General features: G+C 46.2%; 1 protein-coding gene across 6 annotated transcripts in view; it reads right to left on the reverse strand.

The window, feature by feature from the left end:
* CABIN1 (calcineurin binding protein 1) overlaps positions 1-23727 on the reverse strand; it is a 130864-nt gene that overhangs the window by 48886 nt on the left and 58251 nt on the right. For all 6 annotated transcript variants that reach the window (XM_087705947.1, XM_087705946.1, XM_087705945.1 and 3 more), the window contains 3 exons: positions 3781-3942; positions 2663-2869; positions 1215-1360 (listed from right to left, as the gene is read on the reverse strand). In XM_087705947.1, the coding sequence (XP_087562073.1) occupies positions 1215-1360; positions 2663-2869; positions 3781-3942 (515 nt within the window). The remainder of the gene's footprint in view (positions 1-1214; positions 1361-2662; positions 2870-3780; positions 3943-23727) is intronic.

The following is a 23727-nucleotide window of genomic DNA, read 5'->3' on the forward strand; positions in this document are numbered from 1 at the left end:
GAGGCAATGTATGTTCTTTTTGTCGTCCTAATTGCCCGGATGTAAACTCTGACGCTGGTTGTTAAAAGTGCTCGGTCTGACTCGGACTTACTGGATCTCCATCGATGCTCTAGGCGTCTCTTTCAGCGCTTCATCTCCCGGAGTTCCTCAGTAAACCAAGGGGCCCTCCTGGATCCACTGCCTCGGATCGGCCGTAAAGGCGCAATCCGGTTAAGAGCCTCTGTCGCTGCTGAATTCCAGGCAGCAACCAGAGTCTCCACCGGACTGCGGGCGAGAGTATCAGGAATAACCCCAAGCTCCGTCTGGAAGCCCGACGGGTCCATAAGTCGCCTGGGGTGGAACCACCTGGTCGGTTCCTCCTCCCTACAATGGGGGTTTGGTCTCCGAAAGTCAAGCCTCAGTAGGTAGTGGTCTGACCATGACAGGGGTAAGATCTCACTACCCCTCAGTCCAAGGTCACAACTCCACTGCTACACAACACTACTACACAACATTGTGTAGAATCAAAGAGCTGAAGGAGGCAATTTACACCCAACCTTCTGCTCAGTCCAGGATCCAAATTAAAGCATCTGGTATCATCAGCTTTCTAGTTAAAAGCTGCTCTGGGAGCATTTTCAGGCAGTTGAAAGAACTTCTCAAGGCTACAGTTCTAGAAATCAATCCCAAACCAGAGTCCTACACGAATGCTCTTCCTGGTTCACTTTCTTATTTTTTCTTTTATGAATTTAATATCCTCTGTTGGCTCTAGTAATCTTTTGAACCATGAAAATCTTCCATGGTTTCCATGACAAAATATAACAATGGGGTTGATTTTGGAAGATATGTATTGTATCAAATATCAAAATAGTGTAACAGATGTAAAAATAACACAGTCAACATCCATCCATGTTTTGATCTGTGCTCATATCAGGTGTTTTCATGCTCCTTTCACATCAAGGGCAAAACAGATCAAAGAGGAGATGCCTCTCTCCACGATGGAGGGGGAGGGGAGGCAACCTTCTTCCCGGCTAAGGCATCGGCATCACCTGCTTCCCACTGAAGGGCTTTGCCCAGGAGAGAAGCTGCTGCCAGGATCAACAACAGCTGCAGCAGCCATTTTCTGGAGGCCCAGGTGCCCATGGAACGTAGACCGTGAGCAGGGCCAAAGGAAGGCAATGCAGACACTATCCTGCAATCAGGCAAAGGCTCCCCTCTGAGCAGACGACCAGCCTGACCTGTTTGGGCAGATGCAGATGTCATGCATGTAGAACTTGATGGCCTTGGACTGTTCCTTATTCTTGAAGTGGTAGTCAGCCAGGAGGTAGTATAGCTCGGTCACCACTGGAGGAGAGAAGTCGGCACCCTCCGGGAGGGATGGCACCTGGCAACATAGAGAAAGACCACATCTGTTTTGGTTCAGGGATTGGGGAAACTTTGGCTTGGTGGGAAGGGCTGTCCGGACTGCTGAGCAGTTGGGGAAACCCTCCTAGCTTCCAGGCTGGCCTTCAGGAGACTATCAAAGGCAAAGATATTCACAAAAGGTATCTGGAGGTCCCGAAAGGGCCAAAAGAAGATAAAATAAACAGGCAACTGTTGTCTAAGCGTTGGCTGACACCTCCAGTGCATCAGTGGGCATTTCTGTCTTTATACTCTTGTATAATCTTCATGAGCTCTTGGAAGTTTACCCCAATAAAATCATACTAAATCCAAGACAACATTGCATTAAACATTGCACTGTAGAAATAGGAATGGCATTTCCAAAATGGTCTCCAGGAAAGCTGTTTTAGGCTAGTGCCTGGGAAGCCATCAGGTAAGGCACTAACATGACCTCAACCATTTTTAATCAATTTGTTGAAAATGGTTGCACAGAATAAAACAGATGGCTAAACAAGGGGGGTAAATTATAAAGAGGCAGATTTTGAATGGTAAGATGTTTAACAATGGAATAGACTTCCTCAGATGATGGAAGACCCCTTAAGCAAAAGCTGAATGCCAGGGATAATATTATAGTGGATTCCTTTCTTGGGCAAGGGGCTGGATTGAATAAAGATCCCTTCCAATTCTTACATCCTATAATTCTATGAAATTGAAATATGTACAAAGAATAGAAGCAACAACGATCTGAAGATAGAAAACCAAAAGAAATTCATTGAACTGGGTATATTTAGTCTTGAGAAAAGGCAGCTGAGATGACAATAAGTTAACATACTTTCAAACACCCTGAACTGCATTTCATAGAAGAAAGTCAGAATGCAGGACATGGGACAACAGATAACAGAAGTTGGAAAGTGGAATCCAACTGAATCTCAGAAGAAGCTGTAAAATTGGATGGATAGTGGGGCAATGTTGGCGGGACTATGGAGTTTTTGAACTAAGATGCTTAGACTGAGTTGGACCCAACAGAAGAGAATCTCTGAGCTCAGAGTTTAATTGGTGCTTTCTGAGCCTCTGTCAACTTGTAGACATTTCACGAACCCAGCAGGACCAGCAGTGATCAGCGTTTAATCTCATTCTTTGTAGGACCTGCTTACCATAAGTGCTCGAAAATGAGAGCCGTTTCTCTCTGCACCCAAAGGTTTCCTGTCTTTCTCATGCAATAGCCCCAGCCAGCTCTCTTCTGAAGTCCGAAAATAAAGCACTTGTAACTCCTATGACGCATTCCCAGAAGCAAAATAATTAGTACCTTGCTCAAGGTCCCTTCAATGTAACTCGACACTTCTTCCAATCTCAGCATAGGCTTATCTGTTTGAGGGACAATCGTGGCCATCTTCTTCAGAAGGTTGGCTAGGTCAGCAGAGACTGTACTGGTTTTATAGCTGTCAAATTCAGGAAGGGTCTTGGGCTTAAAATATTCAAACATGAATAGGGAATCTTCCCAGATCAATTCCACCTTGGAAAAAAAGAAAATTTAAATATGCATTGATCAAACCAATGCATGAAGTGAGAATTACCCAAGAGGCTCCTCCTCCTTCCATTAGTTTCAGCAAAGCCTGGACAAGCATCTGTTGAGAATAGATCACTTTGGGTTCCTGCCAGGGGTGGGTTCCTACCAGTTCTAACCTCTTCTATAGAAGAGGTTCCACAAATCTACAGTGCCATTTAGAACTGGTTCCAGCTCCCTCCCCCCGCCCGTCCGGACATCATCAAGATGGAGAGCGAGAGGAGGAATTCTGGGAGTTGAAGTCCACAAGTCTTAAAGCTGTCAAGTTTGAACACCCCTGGGTTTTTTTCTAAAGGGTTAGGGGTGCAAGGGTCTTGTAACTTGACAGCTTTAAGACTTGTGTGCTTCAAATGCCAGAGTTTCTAAGCCAATATTTTGGTTGCTAAGCAAGAGCATTGTTAAATGAGTTTCACCACATTTTACAAGTTGGCCACTCCCACCCAGTCACATGGCTAGCAAGCCACTCCCACAAAGCAGGCCACACCTACAGAAGAGGTTCTAAAAATTTTTGCAACCCACCACCGGTTCCTGCACTGAGCACCAGGTTGACGGTTGGATTTCACAACCTGTACGATTTCTTACCTTGTAGGATTCTGAGGAACTGCTGTGCAATGACCTTTCAACGTCCTGAACAGACAGAGCTGCTCTAAGTTTACTTTTATTGACAATATCTTTAGCTTTTTTTTCACTATTTGTGATTAAACCTTTTTGGTTACATTTTGAGACACAATTTAGGAAAAAATGATGGGCATCAGGCAGGTGTCCTAGAAACTGTGGCTGGCCACTGTCAGAAAGAGGACGATGCTGGAGGGATCCTTGGCCAAGAGGCTTCTCTGCTCCTGAGCACCAGACAACCTCACCTGCTGGGTAGAATGCTCTTCCAAGTACCGGGCTTTGCTCTTTTTGCTTGGGAAGCCGTACAGGCAATAAAAACACTGCTCCAGGGCGGTCTCCAGCTCCTCTTTATAAGGATGGGTGTCTTCTGTGGTGGAGGCTAAAAGCTCTTTTTGCAGAACCCGCACCTAGAACAGAAACAAATGTTTAGGTTAAGGAACGTACGGTTAAAGTAAGCAAAGATCTCATTTGGGTGTTCAGGAAAGTAGGATGCTTTAACAAATATGTAGCCACAGTACAGGCACACATAGCCACAGTAAGGGGTGCAAATGGGTTAGGGTTACGGTTAGCAAAGGCCAAGAGGGGGAAAGGAGAACAATTTTAACAAGGAAGAAATGGCAGCCAGCAGAAGCTCTGGAGGAAAAAGAGGAGGGAATGGAAACTGTGCAGGGCTGTCCGATTCTCTGCAGAATGAGGCTCTCCCTGCCCTGAAGGGGCTATGCTAGTTCCCCTTCTTCAGAGGATGGGATCTCGCTAGACTCCGCCCTCCCCTTTAGGGAGAGGGTGCTTAGACTGCAGCTCCTGAAGACCCTGAAGAAAGTGGATCAGACAGTCCTGCTTCAGTTGGGCTTCAAGCTGTGGTTCAGTGCAGAGAAGGCACTGGTTGTGTTTGTTGATGAACAATGGTGGAGCTGGCATGGCGGTGGCGCATCCATCTTGTGAACCTTCACCTTTCAACGGTTTTCAGTACCACTGGGCAGAGGGTCCTATTAGCTGGTTTCAGCTATTGGGAGTAGGTGGCAAGTTTTAGCCGTGCTTCTCCTCATTTCTTCACGGCCAGCTCCAATGGGTCTTGACAGGGCGTTGTGCCAGATGGGAAGGAATGAGACCTGTTAATGGAAACTTGTGGCAGATGCACACAATGTCCTAACCCCCACTGGTGGGAAAAGCCAGGTCCTCTTAGAGAGCAGCAAGATCAGGCTCTATGGGCCTTGGGAGGGTAGACATGGGGACAGAGAAGGCCTGTCTTCTGGGACCTATAAATATCACTGCTTGATAGATGGGATCCAAAGCATATCAATCACCTTGGATCTTATGGAATGGGCAAAGACAGTTGGAAAAAGGTGGTCCCACAAGTAGCTGCATTCTGAGCTACTTAAGATAATGGTTGCAACAAATCTGTTCAAAGTCTTTCTGCGAGTCCAGCATAATGTCCATCTGGGGAGGGGCAGCCATCCTGCTGCCCAGCTGGTTCCTTTTCTGATCTGATCTCAGAGTTGATGAGGGAATTCATCAGGAAAAGGCAGGAAGTTGATGGCCTCCAAGGCTTCTCCTCATTAATCTCTGGCTCACCAGATGCAGGAAAACACATACTAGATCTCATTGTTGCTCTGAGCAATAGTGATCGGGATACAGAGATGTCACATGGAGACATTGGTTGTCGTTTAACCACTTCCTAATCCAGTTGCCACTGATTGTGAACCAAGACCTTCACAGGGCTGTCAGGCCTACTAGAAGGGTCCGTCCAGGCTTCAGAGATTCTCCAAAAGCTGAAGCATTGCAGCGACTGTCTGGTTGTCAGGTGTCAGCAGGACCAATTCTTATACTTCCTGACATACCCCTTTAACAGATTTACAGAATTGGAAGGGACTTTGTAAGTCATATTGTCTAACCCCCTGCCCAAGCAGGAGATCCTACACCATTTCTGACAAATGGCAGTTGAATCTCTTCTTGAAAGCCTCCAGGGATGAAGCTCCCACAACTTCTGAAGGCAACTTCTGTTCCATTGGTTGGATGTTCTGTCAGAAAAGGAACGTTGGTCCTACCTGAACGTTCTTCTCAGTATGGCGCAGGATGGTCCAGGAATGGGTTGTTCAATCCTTATTTGCCCAAGAGACTGAGTCAGAATTGAAGCCACGCCTCCCGCTTCCCCTGCTGATATCCAATTCCAACGAGGCGCAGCTCCAACTAGAGAAACAAAAGAAGAGCAGGCCCTGACCGGAGCATTAATAGCCCCTGGGGACATGAACCTAACAAAACAACAAATTAGGGTGGGACCTGGATCGTCCTGCGCCACGCTGAGAAGAACGTTCAAGTAGGACCAATGTTCCTTCTCCAGCTGATGGTGCAGGAGGGTCCAGGAATGGGACATACCAAAGCGGCAGTCCCTAGGGTGGGAACTCACTGGTCCGTGGCACCCGAGGGAGCATGTACTCCCTGCAGCACCCGACAACCAAATGATGCCTTCTGCAGATGCAAAAGCATCCAATCTATAATGCTTAATAAAAGGTGAAGGGGAAACCCATGTCACAGCTCTACAAATATCCCCAATTGGGGCCTGAGTGTTCCACATGGCCATAGTGGCCGCACTCCTAATCAAATGCGCCGTTATCCCCTGTGGTACCACCTTACCTCTCACCTCATAGGCCCAGGCAATACAAGCCCGCAACCAGCGCCCAATAGTAGAGGGGGACACCCATGACCCCATGGCAGAAGGCTGGAAAGAAACAAAAAATGCCTCCGTTTTCCTGGAGGGCGCCATTCTCTCTATGTAAATACAGAGAGCTCTCCGCACATCCAGCTTGTGCCATGATTTCTCTTTCCTGTGAGCGGGGTTAGGGCAGAAATCCAGGAGAATTAGCTTCTGGGCCCTATGAAAATAGGAATTTATCTTGGGGATAAAAGCGGGATCAAGCCTCAGCACGACCGGGTTAGGCTGGAAAATACAAAGGTCCTCCCTGACAGAGAGGGCACTCAGCTCTGAGATTCTCCTAGCCGACGTGATGGCGACTAAGAAGACCACCTTTAGGGTAAGGAACTGCAAGGAAACGGTCCTCAGTGGTTCAAAGGGGGGGATCCACTAGGGCCAAGAGGACCGTGGACAAATCCCAAGATGGGAACCTGTGAACTACCAGGGGCTGGAGGTTAGCCGCCCCCCGTAGAAACCTCTTCACCACCGGATGACAGCCCAGGCTCTCCCGGCTGTCCAAGACCAGGACAGTCGACAGGGCCGAGACTCGTCTCCGAAGCATGTTATGGGCCAACCCCCTCTCCAGCCCATCCTGGAGGAATTCCAGGATATTAGGGAATGTTGGAATGTTTATTTAATTTGTATGACGCCCCACTCCCGAGGGACTCGGGGCGGCTAACAACCAAAGGTGGGAAGGGGGTACAAATAGGGAGTAAGGGACGTTTGGGATCCACATGCGCCTTACGGCACCAAGTACAAAAAGTGGACCATGTGGCGTTGTAAATCCTGGTCGTGGCTGGGTGCCTGGAGGTCACGATGGTTCGTATCACCCGCGAGGAGAACCTTGCCTCTCTCAAGATCTCCCTCTCAAATACCAGGCGGTCAACTGAAGCCATTGAGGCTCCGGATGGACCAGGACCCCCTGGCAGAGGGAGATCTGTGGGATCCTCCAGGGTTTGACAATGGACAGACCTAAGAGGTCCACGAACCAAGGTCTGGGTGGCCAGTACGGGGTGACCATGATTACCTCCGCCCTTTCCTTCACTATCTTCCCCAACGGCCCTGGAATCAGTGGAAGTGGGAGAAACGCGTAAAGCAGACCCCGGGGCCACCTGCTGCATAAAGCACTGCTCCCCTCCGCTCCCTGAGTCGGAAACCGTGTGAAAAACCTGGGGAGCTGGGAGTTTTCTGGGGATGCAAAGAGGTCCACCACTGGCCGTCCGAATCTCCTGCAAATCTCTTCGAACAGTTCCGGGTCCAGCTACCACTCCGTCTGGTCCACCGTGGCCCTGCTTAGCCAGTCCGCTTGGTGATTGGCGTCTCTGGATATGTGCTCCGCCTTGATGGACAACAGGTGCCTCTCTGCCCAATGGCTCTGGTGCTGAGATTCCACCCAGAGGGCTCTGCCCTCCTAGCCTGTTTACATGTGCCTTCGTGGCCATGTTGTCCGTCAAAAGTAGGATGTGTCTTTGCTCTACAAGGGCCTGAAAGTGTCGAAGGGCCAGATGAGCCGCATGCAGTTCCAGCCAGTTTATGTTATGTGTAAGATCCAGAGGGGACCAGCGACCCTGGGATAGCTGTGTCCCCAGCAATGCTCCCCAGCCATAAAGGCTCGCATCCATGTTCATAGTAAGTCTTTCTGGCTCCCTGAACACACACACACCCTTTGGCTAGTGCTGGGGAAACCCACCACCTTAGGGAGAGTCTCACATGGGGGGGGGGTCCTCGAACCTGAAAGGAAGAGGGGCTGCACTTGCTCCTTTGGTACGGGAGCAAGAACCACTGGAGAGTTCTAGCATGAAGCCTTGCCCACGGAACAAGATCTATACATGAAATCATCTTCCCCAACAACAGAGACAAGGTGACTATGGGCAAACGCCGTTCTCTCTGCAACTGGTTGACTAGCTTCACTAGACTAGCCCTGTGATCCTGGGACAGGAACACCATGCCGGAGGAGGAATCTATGATCACTCCCAAATGCAACAGTCTGGTAGAAGGTCGCATGTGGCTCTTCTGGAAGTTTACGGAGAACCCATACCTCTGCAGGGTCTCCACTGTCAGGCCAAGATCTTAGGTTTATTCGATTTATATGCCGCCCTTCTCCCAAGGACTCAAGGCGGTGTACAACATTAAAAGAAACACATACTACAAAAGTTAAAAAGAAATTAAATAGGATATCCCCAAACCCAATTAAAATTAACAATGACACATTTTTTAAAAAAGAATTAAAATTAAAATTAACAATAATCAATACTTTGATTTGTTTTGTTCAGGCCAGGCTGGCTTGCTGGAAAAGCCAACTTTTCAGGGCGCGTCGGAAGGACCGGAGGTCGGGGATTATACGAAGCTCCGGGGGCAGCTCATTCCAGAGGGAAGGCGCTCCCAACAGAGAAGGCTCTCCCCCTGGGGGTCACCAGTCGACACTGTCTGGCCGACGGCACCCTGAGAAGGCCAACTCTGTGGGATCGCACTGGACGATGGGAGGCAACCGGTGGCAGTAGGTGGTTTCATAGGTACCCTGGGCCTAAGCCATGGAGCGCTTTAAAGGTCATAATTAGTACCTTGAATCGCACCCGGAAGACAACCAGTGCAGGCCGCCTAAAGGGGTGTAACAGCCCCTATCCCGGGCCCACCAGAGATCATCGACCAACGTGACCAATGCCGTCTCCGTGCTGTATCCGGGCCTGAAACCTGACTGAAACGGATCCAGGTAGACAGCTTCATCCAGGGACTGAAGAAGCTGACGTGCTACCGCATTCTCAACAACCTTCGCTACAAAGCAAAGGTTGGAGACTGGACGATAGTTGACTAAAGAAACTGGGTCCAGGGAAGGCTTGTTAAGGAGGGGCCTCACCACCGCCTCCTTCAAGGCAGTGGGAAAGAACCCCTCTCTCAAAGAAGCGTTGGTAATCGCCTGGAGTCAGCCTCGAGTCGCCTCCCGGGAAGCCGAGACTAACCAAGAGGGACACGGGTCCAGCACACAAGTGGCAGCACTGAGTCTCCCCATAATCCTGTCCATGCCCTCGGGGGTCACAGGATCAAACTCATCCCAGATGGTCTCCACAAGATTCATCCCTCTCGACTCGCCCAAATTTACCCAGTCAGAGTCCAGGCCCGTCCGGATCTGAGCGATTTTATCCTGTAGATACTAAACAAATTCTTCAGCCCTACCCTGCAAGGGGTCTTTCCCAGCTCCTTGGCTAAGTAAGGAGCGGGTCACCCTAAACAGGGCGGCTGGACAGTTATCTGCGGATGCGATTAGAGCGGAATAATGTTGCCGTTTTGCCGCTTTTATCACCACTAAGTAGGATTTAATATGAATCCTTACTAGTGTTCGATCAGATTCGGACTGGCTGGCCCTCCAACCACTCTCTAGGCGTCTTTTCTGGCGTTTCATCTCCCGGAGCTCCTCGGTAAACCAGGGAGGTACCTGGGATCGACACCGGGTCAGAGGCCGCAAAGGCACAACACGATCCAAAGCCCCAGTGGCCGCCCTATCCCAGAATTCCACTAGGGCTTTGGTCGAGATGTGAGCAAGGGATTCAGGAAAAGTCCCAAGCTCAATCAGGAACCTTTCAGGGTCCATCAGGCGCCTGGAACCGACTAGATGGTTCCGCCTCCCTGCGGTGAGGGATAGCAGTATGGAAGTCAAGCCTAATGAGAAATGATCCGACCATGACAAGGGTTGTATAGAAATATCCCCTAAATCTAGATCATTCATCCACTGCCCAGAGGCAAAAATCAGGTCGAGCGTGCGTCCCCCATTATGGGTGGGGTCTTGAATTAACTGAGTTAGGTCCATAGCCGTTATGGAAGCCATGAACTTCCGAACTGACTCAGATGTCTCGTCAATGGAAGGCAGATTGAAATCCCCCAGGATCATAAGCCTGGGGAAATCAACCGCCAATCCAGCTAACACATCCAGCAGCTTCAGCAGGGCCAATGAAACATAGCAGGGAGACAGGTACGTAACGAAGAGGCCCACCTGAACTCCAAGGCCCCATTTCACAAAAAGGGTCTCACACCCGCCTATCTGAGGCACAGTGACCTCCTGAGGTCTGAGACTTTCCCTAATAATCACCGCCACCCTCCCGCCCCTGCCCTGGGCTCTCGGCTGGTGAAATGCCCGGAAGCCTGGTGGGCATAATTCACTACGGGGAACACCCTCCTCATGGCCCAACCAGGTCTCTGTAATGCACGCCAGGTCCGCTCCACCCTCTTGTATGAGGTCGTAAATGAGGGGAGCCTTATGTACCACGGACCTGGCATTAAGCGACACCAGCCGGAGACCAGGGTCCTGTAATCCCGAGCACCCAGGGGTGTGAAGGGTGATGAGGGTCGGAACGCGCAATCGCTCTTAAACAGCGGACCCGCGTCCCCCGAACATAATTTGGCCCTCGGCCCCCACCATATCTGCCTCTCCCACAAACAGTAGAGATGGTGGACCCCCCCAATGGAATGGCTTAATGTCTCCCCCGGAATCCCAACCCTTCCCAGGGGGACCGCTCCAGCAACTCCGCCTGGAGGAGGATATCATCTAAATAACAATGAAGTCTGATGGGAATCGTTCTGAGGTGAGCTGCAAGGGCTGCCATGACCTTCGTGAAAGTCCTGGGAGCAAAAGCAAGGCCGAAAGGAAGAGCCCTATACTGGTAATGACTACCAGCGTAGGAAAACCTAACAAACTTCCTGTGCTCAGGGAGAATTGATACAAGAAGGTAAGCTTCTGTCAAATCAATGGAAGTTAAGTAGTCACCTTCCCTGATACCTTCCAGAATGGAACGAAGGGAGGCCATCTTAAACCATTTGTATACTAGGTAGCGGTTCAACCTTTTAAGGTCAAGAATCGCCCTCCATCCCCCAGATGACTGTGGAATCACAAAGAGGTTGGAATAAAACCCCTTGCCCCGGTCCTCCTGAGGAAGCACCTCTACCGCCTGGATCTCCACCAGGTGGTCGATCGCCTGGCGCATGAGCTGTCTCTTAAGTGCGCACTTGGAGGACGTAAACGTACAAAAGGAATTCAGAGGGATGGATAGGAATTCCAGTCGCAGGTCAAACTTCACCGTATTAAGGACCCAGAGATCCGAGATAATACTCTCCCATTGGTCCGCAAACAATGCCAACCGACCACCAATGGGAGCCGTCCAAACCTGCTCATTTATTCCAACGGTTACAAATAACTTTCATGCATCTCTTCCACAGTCATTACTTATAATTCAAATCACATTATGTATTTTAAATAAAAAAAACTTTATATATCTTACTATCAACATACCACGTTTCTCATTTGACTGTGGTTGTTTTAACATCCTTTTGCATGAAATAGTCCAAAATTAAAAACACAACCACATAGTAGCATTTCATTAATTATTTCTAATATCATCTAATTATCTAATTATCGCATGTTCTAAGTAAAAATTAATTATGTTTGATAACAAGGTTTCTAATCCTCCTTTCCAAATCGCTGTTTATAATTTATATCCCAATTCCTTTTATTAAGCCAATACATACATACATACATACATACATTGTTCACTATATCCCTTGTCATTTCATTATTGTTATAGTTATTATTTATTAACAGAAATTCATTCTCTAATTATATCAAATTTCCTCTCATCAAACCAACACATGTATGTACCTTATCCTTATCAATTATTTATTTAACATAGCACTCTAGAGATTATTAAATTACTAATCACTAATTACTAAAATTAACTATTTTTTTATTATCAACTTTCATATATCAGCCTGTATCCTTCCAGTAATAATAACAGTCTTATTTCTTTTGTCATTTTTGGAATTGATCTATTTATTTCCTTAATAAAATTTTTGTGGACTTCTCTCCGCAGCTTGTTGCTTATAGCATCACTTAGGTAATCTCGATGCCCTCTGCTATTTTAATCAGCTTATCTTTGGTTGTCAATCATGTTTCTGAGAAGTTTTCTCTCCTTAAATTGTTTTTCCTCTTTTTCTTCTTCCATGCCTTGAAATCCGGGGTAGAGTTCCTGTCAATCTAATTCCCTTTTCCATACTCCCCTTTTCCCACTTTCAACCACATTCACTCCACTGGTAAAGTAATCAGTTGTCTTGTCTTTATAATCATTTTCCCCTTCAATTTTTGGGACTTTGACCCCATCATTTTTTGCTGTTATAAACTCTATTTTTTCCATCTTCTTCTCAATTCTCTGTTATTTCTAATAAATTTTGAATTCTGGCCAAGATGTTTTGCAAAGTTATTGTTTCTTTTGAATATTGTGCCATTTTGCAAGCTGGTAAATACTGCCACTCTGGCTTTCAAGGGGGGGGGGCGGAGCTGCAGCCGTTGCAGCTGGAGCGTGTTTGCAGTAGTGCCTCCCAGTTTTATTTTATTTTATCAATTTTTAGTACTCCTACTCGATTCTTTTTTATTTAATTAACATTTTTTGGTGGAGATAACAGCGTAGAACATAATACAAACAAAAACTTTTGTTGCTGCCAAAGAATTAAACAAGCATGGGAAAAAGAAAGAAACATCATGGCACCAGCCTAGGATCTCTCCCTCCAGTGAAGACAGCAAAACAACCATGAATTGAGGAGCTCTTTGTTGGCAAGAGATCTGTAAGTAAAACTAACCCTCCCCCCCATCTCCAACAATCTGGAGAGATTGGAACAGGACTGGCAAAAAGATATGGCAAATCAGCATTTACTAGACTTCTCCAATCTGGTGGAGGGGGAACAAAATGATTGCCAGCTCTTATCACAAACAACTAGTCCAACAACTTCCTTTATTGAGTCTAAGTTAAAGACTAAAAAGGCAAAGAACAACCAGATAATTCAGAGTATGGAGAGTTTACCCTGGGAAAACTCAACCGAGTTTATGGCAAAGCAATGCCTTCTCACAGCGCAAACGGTGGTTTCAATATTTGAACAATTAATTGCCATCCAACATAATGTAGAGTCACTGAAAAAAGATTTAGCTGTTTTTCTTCAAATGCAATATCGGGCCCCAAGAACTCCCACTAAAGTTCTGGCAGAAGATTTGATTAACTCCCATTCGCAGGATAAGGAAAAGGAAATAGAACAAAGAGCCAGAGAAACAGTTAAAGAGGCAGATAAAAGGAGACAGTCCTCTCAAAAAAAACAGTCCCCCCCAGACAAGGCATCGAGAGGAAAAGGTATCAAAAAAGAAGAAATCAGGAAAGAATCCCTCCCTCAATTACAACCATCACATCGCTCGCTACAAACACAAAGGATAGCTTTTAGAATCCATTTGAACAGACTTAATTATGGACGTTGGAATTCCAGAAGTGCAATATTAAATTCCCTAAGCCAGCTTCTTCACTGTCACAGAGGCATGATTGATCTCCGTGCTGTGGAGTGGTTACCCGAGGCCCCAAATTGGAAGCGGATCCTTCTGTCTTTCAAACAGCCCACCATACCACAGATGTTATTCAAGATGAAGGCATTTTTAGCCTCCTTCTAAATCTTTCCCATCAGAGTCTTTGGTGAGGAAAGGGTTATCCCGTTAATAACTAACGTGCGAGCCTCCAAGGCGAATGACACCACCTCCTTTTCAACCTTGGAAAAGAAAGAGAATGATAGTGGGAGTCAACCAATCTTGCATAGAGAAGAAATACTTAACAGCACAGAAGCTGGCCTCATTAACACTTTTGGTGCTCTCCCAAGGAAAGAACAAGACAATATATTATCCAAGCTAGAAAATTTAAAGAAATCCTTATTGGTCACAATGGACACAGCAGAGCCACTTATAGACCTGGTTTCCCCAATAATTGAGCCTCTCACTCCACCCACCCCCCAGACAACAAGAGATTGCATGAATTCAAGATCATAGTAAATAGAAGCCAAGACCCAAAGGGGGTATTAGAGACCCCAGAAGAGATGGAGATGTTTTCATGCCTGTGAGAAAATTCCATGACACCTTCATCACCCCCGCCTCCAAACCAAGATACTGAGAGTCGACTCACGAAAGAGCCAACATTGCAAAAAATGAAAGATGACCTAATAACGCCTTGCCCTACAACCAGAGAAGAGGCTTCAGAATGGCAAGCTCTGCTAGCTGGTGCTAAAACCTCTTACCCTGAACAAGTTTCTCAAGAGTCTACACATGACCTAGACGGGTCCTCCCTATTTTTAAAGAAGACCAATTCAGTGTGTGATGACACCTCAATCCATGGTAACAACCAGACAACTTCCCTTTGTATAAATCAAGTTTCCTGATGAGCTCCAAAAGTTGACCCACTCTCCCTTATAACCTGGAATATAGCAGGTTGGTCCGTCCCATCAAAAGACCAACTCTTTTTTGACTATATATCACAATTTGACATCCTCTTCTTGCAGGAAACCTGGGCCTCCACAGAGATTCAGTTAGATGGCTATTGGGTCAACTCAATTCCGGCTGTCCCAAGCAAGGTGGGGGGGGAGAGCTAAAGGGGGTATTGTGACATTAGTTAATACATCCTTGCATTTTAAATGTGTACCACTGCCACCTTTCCAGTCATGGGTTGTAACTACATTACTCTTATTTAAACAGGTGGAGATTTTGCTATTCAATATCTATATTCCTCCACTTAATAAGAATAATGAGATTAACAAGATTTGGGACAGCATAGAAGATTTTATTCTTGGCTGTTCAGCCAAATTCCCCAAAGCTGCAATAATTATAGGGGGGGACTTAAACGCTAGGATAGGTCCAAATGACCAAGCATTATATAAGCAGTTTAAGATTCACTATGATGAAAATGTAACAGATGAATCTTTGCATGCCAGACAATTTAAAGACCCTAAAGCTAATCGGGCAGGCTTATGTGTAAGACAAATGACTGAATGTTTGGATCTGTGTATCCTTAACGGGTCCCCATGGGGCGATTTCCCAGCAGAATATACTTACCGGGGAGCAGGAAGAAAATCCACAGTTGACTACTGGATAATATCATATGACTTCCTGAAGTTCTTACAGAAGATAGAGGTAGACTTGCAATTGGAAAGTGATCATAATACAATACTCCTTACTCTCACATTGCACCAGAATTCTCTAAGGGCAGGCACAGCCTACCTACCCAGGTTAGAAACTCAAAATACCCAGGTAAAAATTAAATAAAATGACAAAAACGCTAAGGAAGTTACCAAATGGATGTTAGCCCCTGAAACCATAGAGTTACGTACATCTCTACTAAGAAATAACTGTGGGGGATCTTACCTAGAGGGGTTTGAATCCTTAATTGTAAACTTGAATTCAGTTCTCAGTAACAGATCACTAGCTCACCCCAAAATGCTAGTTTCAAAAAACAAAAAAATGGTTTGATAGAGATTGCGTTCAACTAAAAAAGATATATAATGAAGAATACAAGAAAAGTAAAGGTGCCCCCTCCGAGGAGCACACTTACTACTTAAAGCAGCTGAAAACACAATATAAGAACCTTCTAAAAGAAAAGAAAAGTGTGGCCCTGAAGGAGTCTTGGCATAGACTAATTACGGCAGTCAGGACAAAAAATACATCCCTTTTTTGGTACATCACCAGGGGACTGGGAAAACCTCCCCTACCTCCTACAAATCAGGTTCCAATTCATGCCTGGGAAGAGTACGTTAGGGAGCTTTATACAGATCCCGACTATGTAGCCAAGGAGAGCCAAGCTAGTTTGGACCACACTCCTCACTGGCCCCCTGTTACACCAGAAGAGATATCCAGGTTGATCGGAGCCCTAAAGGCTAATAAGGCACCCGGAGCTGATAATGTCCTGCCAGAAATAATTAAAAAGAACGCCAGTTGGTGGGCTCCACTTTTAGCATCACTGTTTACATTTATAGACAATACAGGCCATATGCCTAGAGATTGGGGAGTAGCAATTATCATACCAATTTATAAAAAAAGGGAATAGAAATGACCCAGGCAACTACAGACCCATTAGTCTTCTAAGCGTTATTAGTAAATTGTATGCCAAACACCTAAATTATAAACTTCAAGATTGGCTAATTTCAGGGGGGATAATCAAAGATGAACAAGCCGGTTTTAGAGAAGGAAGATCGACGGTGGATCATATCTTGGTACTCCACCATTTAGTACAAAAATACACACATAAAAAAAAATCCTCTATTTTTGTGGCCTGCCTGGATTTTAAACAGGCCTTCGATTCAATATCCAGGATCACCCTCTGGAAGAAGTTAAAATGCACCACTATCGATAAACGCCTCCTCTTCCTCATACAAAAATTGTATGCCAATTCCACCCTGAAAGTGAGGCGCAATCCACAAGAGAGTTTAACCGGCTCAGTAAGAGTACAAAAAGGGGTACGGCAGGGTTCCATCCTGTCCCCCTCCCTCTTCAACTTCTATATTAATCCCCTGATTGAGCTTTTACAGAACCCGGATTTCCATCCTCCTAACCTAGCACAACGCAAAGTGCCAATTCTCTTATATGCTGATGACGCCACTATCATTTCACAAACCCCCATAGGACTGAAGAGAGCAATTAGGGCAACACTCGGCTATTGCAGGCAAAACAAGCTGGTCCTTAACTTCGATAAATCAAAAATTTTAGTTTTTGCTAAAAGACCTAGCCAATACTCCTGGAAAATAGAAGGATATAGTTTGGAACAGGTTAGAACATTTAGATACCTTGGTGTGGTTTTCCACTCGCTAGGGACATGGAAGGCACACCTGGATCACACATTGCAAGTAGCCATTAGGTCCTCAAATGCAATCAAACATTTCTTTTATACCATTGGAGGTCAGTTAGTACCTGCTGCCTTAAAACTTTTTGAGGCCAAAACATTGGCACAAATTCTTTACGGGGCACAAACAGGACTCCTTGCAAAGAGAGACTTGTTAGAAACCATTCAAACAAAATTCCTGCGAGCCATCTTAGCTGCTCCCAATGGAACTCCAAATGCCCAGTTAAGAATTGAGACAGGCATGTCTCAAATTCAAGTAAGAGCCTGGAAGATGATGGTCATTTATTGGCTTAAAATGCATATCTTTCCAGAGGGACTGTCCCCACTAGTGTTGACTGAAAATTTCCCTTTCCCCTGGAAACAAGCAATTGATCACAAGCTAGGCTCTTATGGGCTTTCACCATTATTCTTAATGTCCCTAGGCTTTGAGCAAGCAAAGCAAGTAGTAATCAATAGAATGAGGGACATGGAGTTCCAAGAATTATTAAATAGGTTGCCTCTCCACAGTAGGGACAGAATCAAACAGGGTGTGTGGGAATCGGCAAGATATCTAAATGACCTGATCTCGCCAAAACAAAGAATAGCTTTCTTCAGAGCCAGATTTAACATTCTTCCTTCAGCACTCCTCCAGGGCAGGTATAAGAGAACACCTATAGCCGAACGCGTTTGTATATGTGGTAAAGGAGAAGTGGAAGATAATTCACATTTACTATTACACTGCGAGCTATACAGAGCTTGTAGATCTGCATATATTCTCCCCTTATTAGAGCGATTGCCAGGGAGGGCAGACAATTTTTATCTAGGCTTTCTCCTCCAGGACACTAACCTGGTTACCACGTATGCAGTGGCAAAGTTCTGTGCTGCTGCAATGTCCATAAGAAAAAAATTGGCTACAGTATAGTACCATCTTGTACCAATTATCTGGACATACCTTTAACAATCTTTGGACCATAATGTTATTATCCACTTTTAATTAATTAATTAATTAATTAATACTTTAAATTATATTTTAATGTTAGTATTTTTAATATAGTGTAAAGACAAATGTATATTGCTGGTCTTTGAACGTAATAAAGATCTTACTTACTTACTGGCTTTCAAGGCTTCTTATATTAAATTAGCTTAAACGCAAGTTCATTTATGATCTTCAAAAAAGAAGGTTCTGTTTCTTTTTCTCTCCCACTGCCAGTAAGACTCTCAAAGTGCACCTGTAAAAACAATTCGTGCCCTTGCTTCTTATCACTTTATATAAACAAATTGCCAAGCCTCGAGATACAAAGTCAGTGAGATCAAAAGGAAAAGGGAAAGTGCATTGTTTCAAAAACTCAAGTCTCCAGCCTCCAAGTGGCAGTATTGCTTCGCACTCTCTAATGTTATTTCAAACTTAAAAGAAACAGAGTTCTTAAATGGAATTAATAGCAATAAAAGTCCTTGTTGAAATAAAGAAGATTTTAATCCATAGATTAAGAAAGAAAAATAATAAATAGAAGAAAAACTGATCTGTTCTCTTTTTTTAAAAAAAGTTGTGAGCACTTCAATCCACAAAGTAGAATTATAAAGAAAAAGAAACACACTATCCAAAGCAATCCAATATAGGTTAATTTTGCCGCTTGTTTTCTTCTGCTTTCGAATTTAATTAAACTTAAAAAAAAAATTGGGGGGCAGTCTTTTCCAAAACAGTAAAGTTTCCTCACCAGATGGACACACTTTCTCTTTCCGCTTCCGGAAAAAGCCGTCCCAACTTCATCAGCCTGGGGCTGGACTTTTTGTCGTCAGCTTGAAGAACTTCTCTTGGATCGATCAGGGACTTTGCGGTGTCCCTGAGATCAGCAAAATGTATTCTTCCTGTTCACTGTCTCTACGGGACGGTTTAGGTCCGATTGGGCCATCCAGCGGCAAAAATATTGGTAGCAGTCTCGGAGCATCGAGACCGCACATCCGTATCATCGCAATGTTGGCTCCTTCTCTACTTCTCTGCGCTTTTTCTAGAGTTTACCTTGGTTTACTGAGAAGCCCAATGCTGAGGTCACAGGAATGGCCTCAAAAGGGAGAAGTCAGGTAAACAGGGCTTGAGCACAGGCCAAAAGACGCACTTGAGAAAATTCTCCTGTTCATTCCCAAGAAGATAAAGCGGGTGTATGGGGATTGGGAGCAAATTCAGACGTGCAAGATTCTATTACTAGACTTGCTCCAATAAAATTAATCCTGACCTACATGGCATTGGGTTTTTATTTTAAAACCCCTGTCTACCTTGTAGAGCAGACACTCCAGAAGACAAAGCCGTGGAGAAATTCTGAAACTGATTCTGACCAAGCCCAATTATAAACTCAGTTTAAATATAGCAATAAGGGAGCTGAATCCAAACCGATTCCCAGATAGAGCTCCCACAGTTGCCATGGCCGTTCTGCTCAGGAGGGGTGATCTAAGGCTGTGACTGGGCACTGCTTTGCCACGTTATCTGGGATTCCTTTTGACTTGCAGGGTCCAGCCCAAGGGGGGGGGGGCACTCTCAAACACTGGAACCATCATTATTTAACCAATTATCCAAGAGGTAACCTGTTGGATCTTACCAAAGATAACCTGAGGCAGAGAACGGAGCAGCGGATTATCCCTCAGGGCTGAATAAACCTGGTAGATTACAAATGTTATCATCTTTTTCCATAAGAAAAAGATCCAGCAGTAAATAGATTAGCAGACTTTTATTCTACTATATTTTTTATCAAGTACTTAATCAATTTCTTTGTAACACTTTTTGTATTTTATGCTTTCTTTATACATTTGAGATTTACTGGATTAAGTTTTAAAAAGACCCTTGTACTTACCTGAACAATCGTTCTTGGTGCACTGCGTGAGAATCCAAAGGAATGGGTTAGTATCGGTCTGCTTGCCTAGAGACTGAATTGAATAAACGTGGCCATGCCTCCCTTTTTCACTCGGCTGGTCAGTTTTTTCAATGGAAGGCATGGCCATTTTGAGATATGAAAACACATGAGGTGCTGTCCTAACCTTGAAACCCCCCTGCCCACTACGACCCTGGACCAAATCGGGAAAGGGCGGGGTTGGATTCTCACATAGCGCACTGAGAACAACCGTTCAGGTAAGTACAATGGTCTTTCTCCAGTGCGCTGCTTAAAGAATCGAAAGGAATGGGATATGCCCGAGCATGCTGACCTAAGGGTAAGTAGATGACCGATCCAGGGAGCCAGAGTTTGAGTGAACAGCCTGCAGTACCTGACGTCCGAAGGCCACTTCTGCCAAAGCATAAACATCCAGTTTGTAGTGTTTAATGAATGGCGACGGAGATGACCATGTCACCGCCCTACAGATCTCCCCTACAGAGGCTTGTGTGGCCCAGGCCACAATGGTGGCTGCGCTGTGTGTCGAGTGGGCTGTGATGTGATGGGGTGCTGGGCGGCCCTGTACCCCATATGCCTTGGCGATACAGGCCTTCAGCCACCCAATAATCGTGGATGAGACTTTTTGTCCCATGGAGCCAGGAAGGAAGGCGACGAAGAGGGCCTCCGACCACCGGAAGGACACTGTACGCTTGATGTAGCATCAGAGAACTTATCGCACGTCGAGATGATGCCATTTCCGTTCACGAGTGTGTCTCAGTCGGGGACAAAAATCTGGTAACACCAACTCCTGAGCCCTGTGGAAGGTCCTCCTGACCTTCAGGAGGAAGAAAGGGTCAAGCCAGAGGACCGCCCTACTAAGATGGAAAATGCAGAGGTCGCTGTGGACCGACAGGGCAGCCAATTCCGAGACCCTGTGCGCCGAGGTGATGGCCACAAGGAAGGCCACCTTCAAGGTCAGTAGACAAAGGCTGATGGAATGGATAGGTTCAAATGGCACAGAAGTCAAGGCTTCAAGCACGGCGGAAAGTTCCCAGGACGGGTAATGGTGGATCGTCGGAGGCCTGAGGTTGGCGGCACCCCTCAGGAAGGCATGAACCCTGGGATGGTGTGCAAAGGAACATCCTGTGGTTTCGTGGAGAACCGTGGAGAGCGCCGCAGTCTGTCTGCGCAAGGTGTTTGGGGCCAGTCCTCTGTCCAGGCTGTCCTGGAGAAATTCCAGGACTTGAGGAAGCGAAGCCGAACTCGGGACAATCCCCAGGGGACGGCACCACCTGCAGAAGGCCAACCACGTTACATTGTACACCCGCATAGTAGATGGACACCTGGCCGCTTGGATAGTGCAGATGACCCGTGCTGAAAGGTTGTCCCGCCTCAGGATGTCCACCTCAATGGCCAAACGGCCAACTGGAGCCACTGAGGGTCCAGGTGTAGCACTCACCCTTGGGTGAGGACTATCCTGTTGTCCGGAATCCTCCAGGGAGGGGCAATGGACAGGCTGTCAGGTCTGCGAACCAGGATCTGCAGAGCCAAGAGGAGTGACCATCAACACCTTCACCCGTTCTGACAGGATTTTGTGAATCACCCTCGAAATGAGCGGTAGTGGTGGAAAAGCGTATAGAAGTCCCTGGGGTCAGGGGACACAGAGAACGTTGACACCCACCGCCCCACCTGTCCGGAACCTGCTGAAGAACCAAGGCAGATTAATATTGGTTGGAGATGCAAACAAGTCCAACATTGGCATGCTGAACTTGCGGGTCAGTTCCTGGAATAATTCCGGGTGGAGCCCCCACTCCGCCTGGTCCACAGTCTCGCGACTCAGCCAATCCGCCTGTAGGTTCGACAAGTCAGAGATGTTATCCGCCCTGACGGACAGGAGGTGAGCCTCTGCTCACATGAAAAGCGCCTATGCCTCCAGCATCAGCCCCTTGGAATGCGTACCCCCCGGCGGTTGATATGTGCTTTGGCAGCCACGTTGTCGGTGAGGATCAACACGTGCCACCCCGCCACTAGGTCTTTGAACTCCCAGAGGGCTAGATTAATGGCCTGAAGCTCCAACCAATTGATGTTGTTGGTTAAATCCTGGGGGCTCCAGCGACCTTGGGCTACTTGTGAGTGGGTGTGAGTGCCCCAACCGTACAAGATGGCATCGGTCGTGATTGTGACTCGATCTGGCTCCCTGAACTGAGAACGTTTCCGCAAGGTGGAGAAGGTCCATCAATGGAGAGAGCGGATCACTTTGGCAGATAGTCTCACCGTGATGTCCGGAAAGCCCCTGTGCAAGTTTCAACCAAAACATTGTCAAAACTGGAAAAAAAATACTACTACTGAGCTAATTCAACAGAAACTAGACTTAGAAGCTAAATTAGATTCCTTTAAGGTTGATCTCAGTGATAAATATGACAAACTAGAGACTAAGACAGAATAGCGTAACAACTGGATCAAAGAAATGCAAACAAGATACCAAGAATTATCCTTTGAGCAGATAAATGAAATATTTTTTGGAATTTAGTAAAGAGGATTCAATAGAAATTCAAAACATTTACAGAAGAAACTGCACATATAAGAAATTTACCATGTGATATTGTATTTATATGCTTTAAAACCTAATAAATATTGGTGAGGAAGTAAAGGCAAGAAAGAAATTGAGAAATTAAGTGGACAAATGAAGAAGCTAAACTGTAGTTGAGGCAAATGTCTTCATTTTTCTTACTGTCTTTCCCTCCTGTGAAACCCCTAGACTGGGATATTAAAGTGCTGACAACTTTGGGACTATGCAATGTTAGAATTACTGATTTTAGGTCAAAACATAGATTTTAGGAAGACCAATGTTCATAAGAAATACAAAAGAAAACATTGAAGGAAGAGTTCTTAAATGCTATAGGTTTTTCCTTTATAGAAAATGTCAGTTGGTCTTACCTGAACTGCATTTCTCAAAGGTCCTGTGGGAGGAGTCACTGATGGGTTATTCTCATGTCCAATCTACCTAGAGACTGAGATTAAAGTTGAGGCTACTCCCCTCTACTTCCTCTGCATGGCTCCAGTTTAATCAAAGGTCAGTGCTCCAGGGATGAATCTGGGAAGGAAGGATAAGGAAAAACGACAGCCTGCCCAAAACCCGACTGACCAATAGCTAACAAATCAGGTTCAGGCCCTCCTCACGCTAGCACCCAACCTCTTAATGATTGGGTGCTGTGCTAGAGAACGAGAGTCCCCCCTCCACAAGAACAGTCACCAATGGCGTGACCTGCCTCCTGAGGGTGTTATGGGGAAGACCCTTCTCCAGCCTATCTTGAAGGAATTCCAGCACCTGTGATGCAGAAGCCGCCGTCGGTTCCACCTGTGCGGAACGGCACCAGGACACGAAGGCAGACCATGTGGCATCATAGATGTGGATGGTGGATTGCCTCCTGGAGGCCTCAATAGTCCTGATCACCCATGTGGCCGCTTGGAAGGTCTTGCGCATGGTTAGTTCAGCACTCCTATTCTCTGCCTTGAGGTGGTTGGCAATTTTGCCCACCACGAGGGATGAAGAGGATGCCAGAGCCGCCATGGGTGCATCCACCGTCGGAATCTGTAAAGCCTGGGAGAAACTGGGATCAAGGTTATAAAAACGACAATCATTGCCCCCTGGAGCGCGAAAGGCCCCAGGCTTCGCCCATTGGGACTTGAGCACCTAGCACATTGGTGGAGTTGGAATCTCTTCCTTCTCCTCCGGTGGCTTGTGGAATGGGCCCTTTGGCTTGCTACCCGAAGCTGGGGTAGCTGGGGTCTCAGCAGCAGCAGGAGCACCCCCCAGGTCAGCAATGGCCTTGGCCTTGTGAAGAAGAGAACCAAACTGAGAGGAGGGGAAAAGACCTGTAACCACTGAGGCCTCTGGAACAGGATCCTCATCTTCAGAAAAGTCAACCTCCTTCTGACCCTCCTCATCTAAGCCCGCACTGGCCATAGAAGGGGAATCTGGTCGTTGCTCCT

This window comes from Thamnophis sirtalis, unplaced genomic scaffold, assembly GCF_051295495.1.
Source record: "Thamnophis sirtalis isolate CommonGarterSnake01/CBP01778 unplaced genomic scaffold, rThaSir2_p1.2 scaffold_2, whole genome shotgun sequence".
NCBI lineage: Eukaryota > Metazoa > Chordata > Lepidosauria > Squamata > Natricidae > Thamnophis > Thamnophis sirtalis.